This window comes from Heterodontus francisci, unplaced genomic scaffold (genome assembly GCF_036365525.1).
Source record: "Heterodontus francisci isolate sHetFra1 unplaced genomic scaffold, sHetFra1.hap1 HAP1_SCAFFOLD_1554, whole genome shotgun sequence".
In the NCBI taxonomy this organism is placed as follows: Eukaryota; Metazoa; Chordata; class Chondrichthyes; order Heterodontiformes; family Heterodontidae; genus Heterodontus; species Heterodontus francisci.
Genome location: NW_027140413.1, coordinates 14,956 through 29,816, shown reverse-complemented (window position 1 = coordinate 29,816; position 14,861 = coordinate 14,956). Strand labels below are relative to the sequence as shown.

The 14,861-nt window shown below is 48.4% G+C and overlaps 1 protein-coding gene across 1 annotated transcript; it reads right to left on the bottom strand.

The window, feature by feature from the left end:
• Positions 1-4,026: 4,026 nt before the first annotated feature.
• Positions 4,027-14,533, bottom strand: LOC137359645 (protein yippee-like 5). The gene is made up of 3 exons (XM_068025452.1): positions 14,329-14,533; positions 13,754-13,928; positions 4,027-4,890 (listed from the first exon to the last, which is right to left on the bottom strand). Exons 1-3 carry the CDS (start codon positions 14,340-14,342, stop codon positions 4,666-4,668), a joined length of 414 nt encoding a protein of 137 aa, XP_067881553.1. The 5' UTR covers positions 14,343-14,533; the 3' UTR covers positions 4,027-4,665.
• Between the last annotated feature and the right edge of the window lie 328 nt (positions 14,534-14,861).

Genomic DNA, 14,861 nt, shown 5'->3' with positions numbered 1-14,861 from the left:
ACAGGGTGTTTCAGTCAGGAGCAGGGAGTCTCCGTGTACAGAGAGAGAGAGAGAGAGAGAGGTGAGAATGCAGACAGGGTGTTTCAGTCAGGAGCAGGGAGTCTCCGTGTGCAGAGAGAGAGAGAGGTGAGAATGTAGACAGGGTGTTTCAGTCAGGAGCAGGGAGTCTCCGTGTGCAGAGAGAGAGAGCGGTGAGAATGTAGACAGGGTGTTTCAGTCAGGAGCAGGGAGTCTCCGTGTACAGAGAGAGAGAGAGGTGAGAAGGTAGACAGGGTGTTTCAGTCAAGAGCAGGGAGTCTCCGTGTACAGAGAGAGGTGAGAATGTAGACAGGGTGTTTCAGTCAGGAGCAGGGAGTCTCCGTGTACAGGAAAAGAGAGAGAGGTGAGAATGTAGACAGGATGTTTCAGTCAGGAGCAGGGAGTCTCCGTGTAGAGAGAGAGAGGTGAGAATGTAGACAGGGTGTTTCAGTCAGGAGCAGGGAGTCTCCGTGTGCAGAGAGAGAGAGAGAGAGAGAGAGGTGAGAATGTAGACAGGGTGCTTCAGTCAGGAGCAGGGAGTCTCCGTGTGCAGAGAGAGAGAGAGAGAGAGAGAGAGAGGTGTGAATGCAGACAGGGTGTTTCAGTCAGGAGCAGGGAGTCTCCGTGTACAGAGAGAGAGAGAGAGGAGAGAATGTCGACAGGGTGTTTCAGTCAGGAGCAGGGAGTCTCCGTGTACAGAGAGAGAGAGAGAGAGAGGTGAGAATGTAGACAGGGTGTTTCAGTCAGGAGCAGGGAGTCTCCGTGTACAGAGAGAGAGGAGAGAGAGAGAGAGGTGAGAATGTCGACAGGGTGTTTCAGTCAGGAGCAGGGAGTCTCCGTGTCGAGAGAGAGAGAGGTGAGAATGTAGACAGGGTGTTTCAGTCAGGAGCAGGGAGTCTCCGTGTCCAGAGAGAGAGAGGTGAGAATGTAGACAGGGTGTTTCAGTCAGGAGCAGGGAGTGTCCGTGTTCAGAGAGAGAGAGAGAGAGAGAGAGAGATGAGAATGTAGACAGGGTGTTTCAGTCGGGAGCAGGGAGTCTCCGTGTGCAGAGAGAGAGAGAGAGAGAGAGAGGTGAGAATGTAGACAGGGTGTTTCAGTCAGGAGCGGGGAGACTCCATGTACAGAGAGAGAGACAGAGGTGAGAATGTAGACAGGGTGTTTCAGTCAGGAGCAGGGAGTCTCCGTGTACAGAGAGAGAGAGAGAGGTGAGAATGTCGACAGGGTGTTTCAGTCAGGAGCAGGGAGTCTCCTTGTACAGAGAGAGAGAGAGAGGTGAGAATGTCGACAGGGTGTTTCAGTCAGGAGCAGGGAGTCTCCGTGTACAGAGAGAGAGAGAGAGCGGTGAGAATGTAGACAGGGTGTTTCAGTCAGGAGCAGGGAGTCTCCGTGTATAGAGAGAGAGAGAGAGAGAGAGAGCTGTGAGAATGGAGACAGGGTGTTTCAGTCAGGAGCAGGGAGTCTCCGTGTGCAGAGAGAGAGAGAGAGAGGTGAGAATGTAGACAGGGTGTTTCAGTCAGGAGCAGGGAGTCTCCGTGTGCAGAGAGAGAGAGAGAGAGAGAGAGGTGAGAATGCAGACAGGGTGTTTCAGTCAGGAGCAGGGAGTCTCCGTGTACAGAGAGAGAGAGAGAGGAGAGAATGTCGACAGGGTGTTTCAGTCAGGAGCAGGGAGTCTCCGTGTACAGAGAGAGAGAGAGAGAGGTGAGAATATAGACAGGGTGTTTCAGTCAGGAGCAGGGAGTCTCCGTGTACAGAGAGAGAGGAGAGAGAGGAGAGAGAGGAGAGAGAGAGAGAGAGAGAGAGAGAGAGGTGAGAATGTCGACAGGGTGTTTCAGTCAGGAGCAGGGAGTCTCCGTGTCGAGAGAGAGAGAGGTGAGAATGTAGACAGGGTGTTTCAGTCAGGAGCAGGGAGTCTCCGTGTCCAGAGAGAGAGAGGTGAGAATGTAGACAGGGTGTTTCAGTCAGGAGCAGGGAGTCTCCGTGTTCAGAGAGAGAGAGAGAGAGATGAGAATGTAGACAGGGTGTTTCAGTCAGGAGCAGGGAGTCTCCGTGTAGAGAGAGAGAGAGAGAGGTGAGAATGTCGACAGGGTGTTTCAGTCAGGAGCAGGGAGTCTCCGTGTACAGAGAGAGAGGGAGAGAGAGGTGAGAATGTCGACAGGGTGTTTCAGTCAGGAGCAGGGAGTCTCCGTGTAGAGAGAGAGAGAGCGGTGAGAATGTAGACAGGGTGTTTCAGTCAGGAGCAGGGAGTCTCCGTGTATAGAGAGAGAGAGAGAGAGAGAGAGAGAGCTGTGAGAATGGAGACAGGGTGTTTCAGTCAGGAGCAGGGAGTCTCCGTGTACATAGAGAGAGAGAGAGGTGAGAATGCAGACAGGGTGTTTCAGTCAGGAGCAGGGAGTCTCCGTGTACAGAGAGAGCGAGAGAGCGGTGAGAATGTAGACAGGGTGTTTCAGTCAGGAGCAGGGAGTCTCCGTGTACAGAGAGAGAGAGAGAGAGAGGTGAGAATGTAGACAGGGTGTTTCAGTCAGGAGCAGGGAGTCTCCGTGTGCAGAGAGAGAGAGCGGTGAGAATGTAGACAGGGTGTTTCAGTCAGGAGCAGGGAGTCTCCATGTACAGAGAGAGAGAGAGAGAGAGAGAGAGGTGAGAATGTCGACAGGGTGTTTCAGTCAGGAGCAGGGAGTCTCCGTGTACAGAGAGAGGTGGGAATGTAGACAGGGTGTTTCAGTCAGGAGCAGGGAGTCTCCGTGTACAGGAAAAGAGAGAGAGGTGAGAATGTAGACAGGATGTTTCAGTCAGGAGCAGGGAGTCTCCGTGTCGAGAGAGAGAGGTGAGAATGTAGACAGGGTGTTTCAGTCAGGAGCAGGGAGTCTCCGTGCACAGAGAGAGAGAGAGAGAGGTGAGAATGGAGACAGGGTGTTTCAGTCAGGAGCAGGGAGTCTCCGTGTGCAGAGAGAGAGAGAGAGAGAGAGGTGAGAATGTAGACAGGGTGTTTCAGTCAGGAGCAGGGAGTCTCCGTGTGCAGAGAGAGAGAGAGAGAGAGAGAGAGGTGAGAATGCAGACAGGGTGTTTCAGTCAGGAGCAGGGAGTCTCCGTGTACAGAGAGAGAGAGGAGAGAATGTCGACAGGGTGTTTCAGTCAGGAGAAGGGAGTCTCCGTGTACAGAGAGAGAGAGAGAGAGAGAGAGAGGTGAGAATGTAGACAGGGTGTTTCAGTCAGGAGCAGGGAGTCTCCGTGTACAGAGAGAGAGGAGAGAGAGAGAGAGAGAGAGAGGTGAGAATGTCGACAGGGTGTTTCAGTCAGGAGCACGGAGTCTCCGTGTCGAGAGAGAGAGAGGTGAGAATGTAGACAGGGTGTTTCAGTCAGGAGCAGGGAGTCTCCGTGTCCAGAGAGAGAGAGGTGAGAATGTAGACAGGGTGTTTCAGTCAGGAGCAGGGAGTCTCCGTGTTCAGAGAGAGAGAGAGAGAGAGAGAGAGAGAGAGATAGATGAGAATGTAGACAGGGTGTTTCAGTCAGGAGCAGGGAGTCTCCGTGTGCAGAGAGAGAGAGAGAGAGAGAGAGAGAGAGAGGTGAGAATGTAGACAGGGTGTTTCAGTCAGGAGCGGGGAGACTCCATGTACAGAGAGAGAGACAGAGGTGAGAATGTAGACAGGGTGTTTCAGTCAGGAGCAGGGAGTCTCCGTGTCCAGAGAGAGAGAGAGAGAGAGAGAGAGAGGTGAGAATGTAGACAGGGTGTTTCAGTCAGGAGCAGGGAGTCTCCGTGTGCAGAGAGAGAGAGAGAGAGAGAGCGGTGAGAATGTAGACAGGGTGTTTCAGTCAGGAGCAGGGAGTCTCCATGTACAGAGAGAGAGAGAGAGAGAGAGAGAGATGAGAATGTAGACAGGGTGTTTCAGTCAGGAGCAGCGAGTGTCCGTGTACAGAGAGAGAGAGAGAGAGAGAGAGAGAGAGAGAGAAAGAGAAAGAGGAAGAGGTGAGAATGTAGACAGGGTGTTTCAGTCAGGAGAACTGACAGCGAACCTGGGCTAACATTTTCCTTTTATTAAATTATTTATAAGTTACATTGGATACACACACTGAGGCTCCCAAGAGGAAACATGAAAATGCAACTTCCCTTGAGCAGACACTGGGCACAGACATGAGCAGAGGATGGTGCAGAGTCTGCAGGCAGGCGGGGAATCCGACTGCTCCGACCAGTGCAATCCAGTGACAATGGACCACATCCGGACTGTGGGAGAACAATTCCCATCTGAGACCACAGACCAGCAATACGTCTCACTAGACTGTGAGCTCACTCTACGCCAGCCTATGCTGTTAAACCTTTCCCTCCGAGTCACAAGCAGCAAGGTCTAGAAGCGTAGGTGAGCTGCCACTCAGCACCTAACAAGGAGCAAGAAAAGTACTATTTAAAAAAATGTTAAATAAAAGCTGAGCATGGCAGAATTTCTTTTCCCTACAGATACATAGATACTGGGAGTTAAAAGCACTGTTTATAAAGTGAGACACTTTCCTCCTGTCTCTGAACTTACAACACAACGCCTGACTCCATGCGAAAGTAACACTGTCCACCAGAGAGAGAAATTACTTTTTAAAATAAAAGGTTTGTCTTTTCTTTCAGAAACAGAACAAAAAGAAAAGTTACAATGAAGGAGAGTCTCCTCAGGAGGTGTCGGAAGGAACATGCTCTTCAAAGCCTTCACTCTCACGCACCAAAGCACGCTCCAGGATCACTCTGCCCTCCTTGTACCGCTGACTGTCCTCAGTTGCAAACTCGTAGATCCAGCCCAGCTTACTGTTGCAGTTCTTGCAGCTAACGTCTCTCACCATGTGTCGACCTGTCAACATAACCCGGTCCTGTACCTCACTGTACTGCAGATTCACAACCTGGGGGTGGGCGAAGGGAGGGAGAGAGAGAGAGAGATAGTGACTAATCACACCCACGCCTCACTATACAGGAGATTCACCACCGAGACAGACACACACACTGACTAATCACACCCACACCTCACTGTACAGGAGATTCACCACCTAGACACACACACACACTGACTAATCACACCCACACCTCACTGTACAGGAGATTCACCACCTAGACACACACACACACTGACTAATCACACCCACACCTCACTGTGCAGGAGATTCACCACCTATACACACACACACACTGACTAATCACACCCACACCTCACTGTACAGGAGATTCACCACCTAGACACACACACACACTGACTAATCACACCCACACCTCACTGTACAGGAGATTCACCACCTAGACACACACACACACTGACTAATCACACCCACACCTCACTGTACAGGAGATTCACCACCTATACACACACACACACTGACTATTCACACCCACACCTCACTGCACAGGAGATTCACCACCTAGACACACACACACTGACTAATCACACCCACACCTCACTGTGCAGGAGATTCACCACCTATACACACACACACACTGACTAATCACACCCACACCTCACTGTACAGGAGATTCACCACCTAGACACACACACACACTGACTAATCACACCCACACCTCACTGTACAGGAGATTCACCACCTATACACACACACTGACTAATCACACACACACACCTCACTGTACAGGAGATTCACCACCTATACACACACACACACTGACTAATCACACACACACACCTCACTGTACAGGAGATTCACCACCTATACACACACACACTGACTAATCACACCCACACCTCACTGTGCAGGAGATTCACCACCTAGACACACACACACACACACTGACTAATCACACCCACACCTCACTGCACAGGAGATTCACCACCTATACACACACACACACTGACTAATCACACCCACACCTCACTGTGCAGGAGATTCACCACCTATACACACACACACACACACTGACTAATCACACCCACACCTCACTGCACAGGAGATTCACCACCTATACACACACACACACTGACTAATCACACTCACACCTCACTGTACAGGAGATTCACCACCTATACACACACACACACACACACTGACTAATCACACCCACACCTCACTGTACAGGAGATTCACCACCTACACACACACACACACTGACTAATCACACCCACACCTCACTGTACAGGAGATTCACCACCTATACACACACACACACTGACTAATCACACCCACACCTCACTGTACAGGAGATTCACCACCTATACACACACACTGACTAATCACACCCACACCTCACTGTGCAGGAGATTCACCACCTAGACAGACACACACACTGACTAATCACACCCACACCTCACTATACAGGAGATTCACCACCTATACACACACACACACTGACTAATCACACCCACACCTCACTGCACAGGAGATTCACCACCTATACACACACACACACACACACACTGACTAATCACACCCACACCTCACTGCACAGGAGATTCACCACCTATACACACACACTGACTAATCACACCCACACCTCACTGCACAGGAGATTCACCACCTAGACACACACACACACACTGACTAATCACACCCACACCTCACTGTACAGGAGATTCACCACCTAGACACACACACACACTGACTAATCACACCCACACCTCACTGTACAGGAGATTCACCACCTATACACACACACACACTGACTATTCATACCCACACCTCACTATACAGGAGATTCACCACCTATACACACACACACTGACTAATCACACCCACACCTCACTGTACAGGAGATTCACCACCTATACACACACACACACTGACTAATCACACCCACACCTCACTGTACAGGAGATTCACCACCTATACACACACACACACTGACTAATCACACCCACACCTCACTGTGCAGGAGATTCACCACCTATACACACACACACTGACTAATCACACCCACACCTCACTGTACAGGAGATTCACCACCTATACACACACACACACACACTGACTAATCACACCCACACCTCACTGCACAGGAGATTCACCACCTAGACACACACACACACTGACTAATCACACCCACACCTCACTGTACAGGAGATTCACCACCTATACACACACACACACTGACTATTCACACCCACAACTCACTATACAGGAGATTCACCACCCACACACACACACACACTGACTAATCACACCCACACCTCACTGTACAGGAGATTCACCACCTATACACACACACACACTGACTATTCACACCCACACCTCACTGCACAGGAGATTCACCACCTATACACACACACTGACTAATCACACACACACCTCACTGTACAGGAGATTCACCACCTATAGACCTCCGAATAGTTCCAGAGATGTAGAGGAAAGGATAGCGAAGATGATTCTCGACAGGAGCGAGAGTAACAGGGTAGTGGTTATGGGGGACTTTAACTTTCCAAATATTGACTGGAAATACTATAGTTCGAGTACTTTAGATGGGTCTGTTTTTGTCCAGTGTGTGCAGGAGGGTTTTCTGACACAGTATGTGGACAGGCCAACCAGGGGCGATGCCACATTGGATTTGGTACTGGGTAATGAACCCGGCCAGGTGTTCGATTTAGATGTAGGTGAGCACTTTGGCGATAGTGATCACAATTCGGTTAGGTTTACCTTAGCGATGGGCAGGGACAGGTATATACCGCAGGGCAAGAATTATAGCTGGGGGAAAGGAAATTATGACGCGATTAGGCAAGATTTAGGATGTGTAGGATGGGGAAGGAAACTGCAGGGGATGGGCACAAACGAAATGTGGAGCTTATTCAAGGAGCAGCTAATGCGTGTCCTTGATAAGTATGTACCTGTCAGGCAGGGAGGAAGTTGTCGAGCAAGGGAGCCATGGTTTACTCAAGAAGTTGAAGCGCTTGTCAAGAGGAAGAGGGCGGCTTATGTTAGGATGAGACGTGAAGGCTCAGTTAGGGCGCTTGAGAGTTACAAGCTAGCCAGGAAGGATCTAAAGGGAGGGCTAAGAAGAGCAAGGAGAGGACACGAGAAGTCATTGGCGGATAGGATCAAAGAAAACCCTAAGGCTTTCTATAGGTATATCAGGAATAAACGAATGATAAGAGTTAGAACAGGGCCAATCAAGGATAGTAGTGGGAAGTTGTGTGCGGAATCAGAGGAGATAGGGGAAGCGTTAAATGAATATTTTTCGTCAGTATTTACAGTAGAGAAAGAAAATGTTGCCGAGGAGAATACTGAGATTCAGGCTACTAGGCTAGATGGGATTGAGATTCACAAGGAGGAGGTGTTAGCAATTTTGGAAAGAGTGAAAATAGATAAGTCCCCTGGGCCAGATGGGATTTATCCTAGGATTCTCTGGGAAGCCAGGGAGGAGATTGCAGAGCCGTTGTTGTTGATCTTTAAGTCGTCATTGTCGACAGGAGTAGTGCCGGAGGACTGGAGGATAGCAAATGTTGTCCCCTTGTTCAAGAAGGGGAGTAGAGACAGCCCTGGTAATTATAGACCTGTGAGCCTTACTTCGGTTGTGGGTAAAATGTTGGAAAAGGTTATAAGAGACAGGATTTATAATCATCTTGAAAAGAATAAGTTCATTTGCGATAGTCAGCACGGTTTTGTGAAAGGTAGGTCGTGCCTCACAAACCTTATTGAGTTTTTCGAGAAGGTGACCAAACAGGTGGATGAGGGTAAAGCCGTGGATGTGGTGTATATGGATTTCAGTAAGGCGTTTGATAAGGTTCCCCACGGTAGGCTATTGCAGAAAATACGCAAGTATGGGGTTGAAGGTGATTTAGAGCTTTGGATCAGAAATTGGCTAGCTGAAAGAAGACAGAGGGTGGTGGTTGATGGCAAATGTTCATCCTGGAGTTTAGTTACTAGTGGTGTACCGCAAGGTTCTGTTTTGGGGCCACTGCTGTTTGTCATTTTTATAAACGACCTGGATGAGGGTGTAGAAGGGTGGGTTAGTAAATTTGCGGATGACACGAAGGTCGGTGGAGTTGTGGATAGTGTCGAAGGGTGTTGTAGGGTACAGAGGGACATAGATAGGCTGCAGAGCTGGGCTGAGAGATGGCAAATGGAGTTTAATGCGGAGAAGTGTGAGGTGATTCACTTTGGAAGGAGTAACAGCAATGCAGAGTACTGGGCTAATGGGAAGATTCTTGGTAGTGTAGATGAGCAGAGAGATCTTGTTATCCAGGTACATAAATCCCTGAAAGTTGCTACCCAGGTTAATAGGGCTGTTAAGAAGGCATATGGTGTGTTAGCCTTTATTAGTAGGGGGATCGAGTTTCAGAGCCACGGGGTCATGATGCAGCTGTACAAAACTCTGGTGAGGCCGCACCTGGAGTATTGCGTGCAGTTCTGGTCACCGCATTATAGGAAGGATGTCGAAGCTTTGGAAAGGGTGCAGAGGAGATTTACTAGGATGTTGCCTGGTATGGAAGGAAGGTCTTACGAGGAAAGGCTGAGGGACTTGGGGTTGTTTTCGTTAGAGAGAAGGAGGAGGAGAGGTGACTTAATAGAGACATACAAGATCATCAGAGGGTTAGATAGGGTGGATAGTGAGAGTCTTTTTCCTCGGATGAGGATGGCAAACACGAGGGGACATAGCTTTAAGTTGAGGGGTGAAAGATATAGGACAGATGTCAGAGGTAGTTTCTTTACGCAGAGAGTAGTAGGGGCGTGGAACGCCCTGCCTGCAACAGTAGTAGACTCGCCAACTTTAAGGGCATTTAAGTGGTCATTGGATAGACATATGGATGTAAATGGAATAGTGTAGGTCAGATGATCGGCGCAACATCGAGGGCCGAAGGGCCTGTACTGCGCTGTAATATTCTAATTCTAATTCTAACCTATACACAGACACACCTCACTGTACAGGAGATTCACCACCTGTACACACACACACACTGACTAATCACACCCACACCTCACTGTACAGGAGATTCACCACCTATACACACACACACTGACTAATTAGAATTAGAACATTACAGCGCAGTACAGGCCCTTCGGCCCTCGATGTTGCGCCGACCTGTGAAACCATCTGACCTACACTATTCCATTTTCATCCATATGTCTATCCAATGACCACTTAAATGCCCTTAAAGTTGGAGAGTCTACTACTGTTGCAGGCAGGGCGTTCCACGCCCCTACTACTCTCTGAGTAAAGAAACTACCTCTAACATCTGTCCTATATCTATCACCCCTCAACTTAAAGCTATGTCCCCTCGTGTTTGCCATCACCATCCGAGGAAAAAGACTCTCACTATCCACCCTATCTAACCCTCTGATTATCTTATATGTCTCTATTAAGTCACCTCTCCTCCTACTTCTCTCCAACGAAAACAACCTCAAGTCCCTCAGCCTTTCCTCGTAAGACCTTCCCTCCATACCAGGCAACATCCTAGTAAATCTCCTCTGCACCCTTTCCATAGCTTCTACATCCTTCCTATAATGCGGTGACCAGAACTGCACGCAATGCTCCAGGTGCGGTCTCACCAGAGTTTTGTACAGCTGCATCATGACCTCGTGGCTCCGAAACTCGACCCCCCTACTAATAAAAGCTAACACACCATATGCCTTCTTGACAGCCCTATTAACTTGGGTAGCAACTTTCAGGGATTTATGTACCTGGACACCAAGATCTCTCTGTTCATCTACACAACCAAGAATCTTCCCATTAGCCCAGTACTCTGCATTCCTGTTACTCCTTCCAAAGTGAATCACCACACACTTCTCCGCATTAAACTCCATTTGCCATCTCTCAGCCCAGCTCTGCAGCCTATCTATGTCCCTCTGTACCCTACAACATCCTTCGGCACTATCCACAACTCCACCGACCTTCGTGTCATCCGCAAATTTACTAATCCACCCTTCAACACCCTCTTCCAGGTCATTTATAAAAATGACAAACAGCAGTGGCCCCAAAACAGATCCTTGCGGTACACCACTAGTAACTAAACTCCAGGATGAACATTTGCCATCAACCACCACCCTCTGTCTTCTTTCAGCTAGCCAATTTCTGATCCAAAGCTCTAAATCACCTTCAACCCCATACGTCCGTATTTTCTGCAATAGCCTACCGTGGGGAACCTTATCAAACGCCTTACTGAAATCCATATACATCACATCCACTGCTTTACCCTCATCCACCTATTTGGTCACCTTCTCGAAAAACTCAATAAGGTTTGTGAGGCACGACCTACCATTCACAAAACCGTGCTGACTATCGCTAATGAACTTATTCTTTTCAAGATGATTATAAATCCTATCTCTTATAACCTTTTCCAACATTTTACCCACAACCGAAGTAAGGCTCACAGGTCTATAATTACCAGGGCTGTCTAAACTCCCCTTCTTGAACAAGGGGACAACATTTGCTATCTTCCAGTCTTCCGGCACTATTCCTGTCGACAATGACGACATAAAGATCAAGGACAAAGGCTCTGCAATCTCCTCCCTAGCTTCCCAGAGAATCCTAGGATAAATCCCATCTGGCCCAGGGGACTTATCTATTTTCACACTTTCCAAAACTGCTAACACCTCCTCCTTGTGAACCTCAATCCCATCTAGCCTAGTAGTCTGAATCTCAGTATTCTCCTCGACAACATTTTCTTTCTCTACTGTAAATACTGACGAAAAAAATCACACTCACACCTCACTGTACAGGAGATTCACCACCTATACACACACTGACTAATCACACCCACACACCTCTGCACAGGAGATTCACCATCCACACACACACACACTGACTAATCACACCCACACCTCACTGCACAGGAGATTCACCACCTAGACACACACACACTGACTATTCACACCCACACCTCACTGTACAGGAGATTCACCACCTACACACACACACTGACTAATCACACCCACACCTCACTGTACAGGAGATTCACCACCTATACACACGCAAACACACACTGACTAATCACACTCACACCTCACTGTACAGGAGATTCACCACCTACACACACACACTGACTAATCACACCCACACCTCTCTGCACAGGAGATTCACCACCCACACACACTGACTAATCACACCCACACCTCACTGTACAGGAGATTCACCACCTATACACACACACACACTGACTAATCACACCCACACCTCACTGTACAGGAGATTCACCACCTACACACACACACACACTGACTATTCACACCCACACCTCACTGTACAGGAGATTCACCACCTACACACACACACACACTGACTAATCACACCCACACCTCACTGTACAGGAGATTCACCACCTATACACACACACACACACACACACTGACTAATCACACCCACACCTCACTATACAGGAGATTCACCACCTATACACACACACACACTGACTAATCACACCCACACCTCACTGTACAGGAGATTCACCACCTATACACACACACACACACACTGACTAATCACACCCACACCTCACTATACAGGAGATTCACCACCTATACACACACACACACTGACTAATCACACCCACACCTCACTGTACAGGAGATTCACCACCTATACACACACACACACTGACTAATCACACTCACACCTCACTGTGCAGGAGATTCACCACCTATACACACACACACTGACTATTCACACCCACACCTCACTGTACAGGAGATTCACCACCTACACACACACACACACTGACTATTCATACCCACACCTCACTATACAGGAGATTCACCACCTAGACACACACACTGACTAATCACACACACACACCTCACTGTACAGGAGATTCACCACCCACACACACTGACTAATCACACCCACACCTCACTGGACAGGAGATTCACCACCTATACACACACACACTGACTATTCACACCCACACCTCACTATACAGGAGATTCACCACCTGTACCCACACACACACTGACTAATCATACCCACACCTCACTGTACAGGAGATTCACCACCTGTACACACACACACACTGACTAATCACACCAACACCTCACTGTACAGGAGATTCACCACCTATACACACACACACACTGACTAATCACACCCACACCTCTCTGCACAGGAGATTCACCACCCACACACACTGACTAATCACACCCACACCTCACTGTACAGGAGATTCACCACCTATACACACACACACACTGACTAATCACACCCACACCTCACTATACAGGAGATTCACCACCTAGACACACACACACACTGACTAATCACACCCACACCTCACTGTACAGGAGATTCACCACCTATACACACACACACACTGACTATTCACACCCACACCTCACTGTACAGGAGATTCACCACCTATACACACACACTGACTAATCACACACACACACCTCACTGTACAGGAGATTCACCACCCACACACACTGACTAATCACACCCACACCTCACTGTACAGGAGATTCACCACCTATACACACACACACACTGACTAATCACACCCACACCTCACTGTACAGGAGATTCACCACCTATACACACACACACCTCACTGTGCAGGAGATTCACCACCTGTACACACACATACTGACTAATCACACAAACACCTCACTGTACAGGAGATTCACCACCTATACACACACACACACTGACTAATCACACCCACACCTCACTGTACAGGAGATTCACCACCTATACACACACACACACTGACTAATCACACCCACACCTCACTGTACAGGAGATTCACCACCTGTACACACACACATCACTGTACTGAGCAACTCCATTTGTCCAGGTTGGAGAGATCAGTGAGACTGATAATGAGGTCCTAAAACAGTGCACCTTATTGAAGAGGAAGGCTCTCCCTGTCGCTCCTGTGAAGCGTGTAGAGATGAGTTCGGAACGGTTCGTCAGAATTGTGTCACAGTTCGCGCAGGAGAAGAGGCGGGTACCTCCAATATGGTCAAGGAAAATTCTGCCCATGATTCCCAGCCTAGGGACTGTACTCACGTCGAATCTGCAGAAGAGAAGTCGAGTCTTCATTTAGAAAAAGTGACGTTTCAACTGAGCAATCAGGAGATTCCGGCTGAAGAGATAAGAATTAGGGCTGAAGATTAAAACCTCAAGGCTTGGAGGGGGGTGTGTTTGCACTGGGGAGTGGGTGGGAGAGGAGCTGTGATGTGGTAGTTTGTATGAAGGCAGAGAATTGACAACCATGTAACAAAGGCAAGCTACTTTTAAAGGGGAATTTGAACTTTCATAGATATTGGGATAAGCAGACTAGCAAATGTCAGAAAGGTGGTGAATTTCTCGAGTGTGTCCGGGATAGTTTTCTGCAACAGGGGGACAGGCTATATTAGATTTTATGAGTAATGAATCAGATTTAGTTAACAGCCTAATGGTGCACGAGCATTTACCCAATAGTGATCATAATATGATCAAGTTCAACACCGTGGCAGTTTCAGGTTTCTCCCTTTCTAACACATTTAGGGAAGAGTGACCTCAACGGGATGAGACAGAGACCGTCCGCAGTAAACTCCGTCCGCAGTAAACTCCGTCCGCAGTAAACTCCGTCCGCAGTAAACTCCGTCCGCAGTAAACTCCGTCCGCAGTAAACTGGACAGATCTGTTAATGGGGAAAACAGAAAATCAGTGTGAGGTGTTTAAAACAGCATGTGATACAGAAGCAGTTTATACCCAAGAGACCAGAGCTCTACTTGTCAAAAAACCCCCATAGTGCCTAAATAGAGAAGAGACAACATAAATGCACAAAATAGCACAGATCCTGGCAAATGGGGAAGATACAATGAACAGCAAAGGGTGACAAAACAGTAAGAGTTACAAAAAAGGGAGTATGAAAACAAGGGATATCAAATCAACCAAAACATGTCTATAATTACATTAAGTCAGGAGTAACATGGGCCCCTTGATAACTGGTAATGGTGATATT

Bases quoted from the DNA above. Each gene is read 5' to 3' on its own strand.
- LOC137359645 (XM_068025452.1), bottom strand. The intron at 4,891-13,753 runs GTGCACTGTTTT...GCCCACCCCCAG, and splicing joins GAGCCTTCCTCTTCAATAAG to GTTGTGAATCTGCAGTACAG.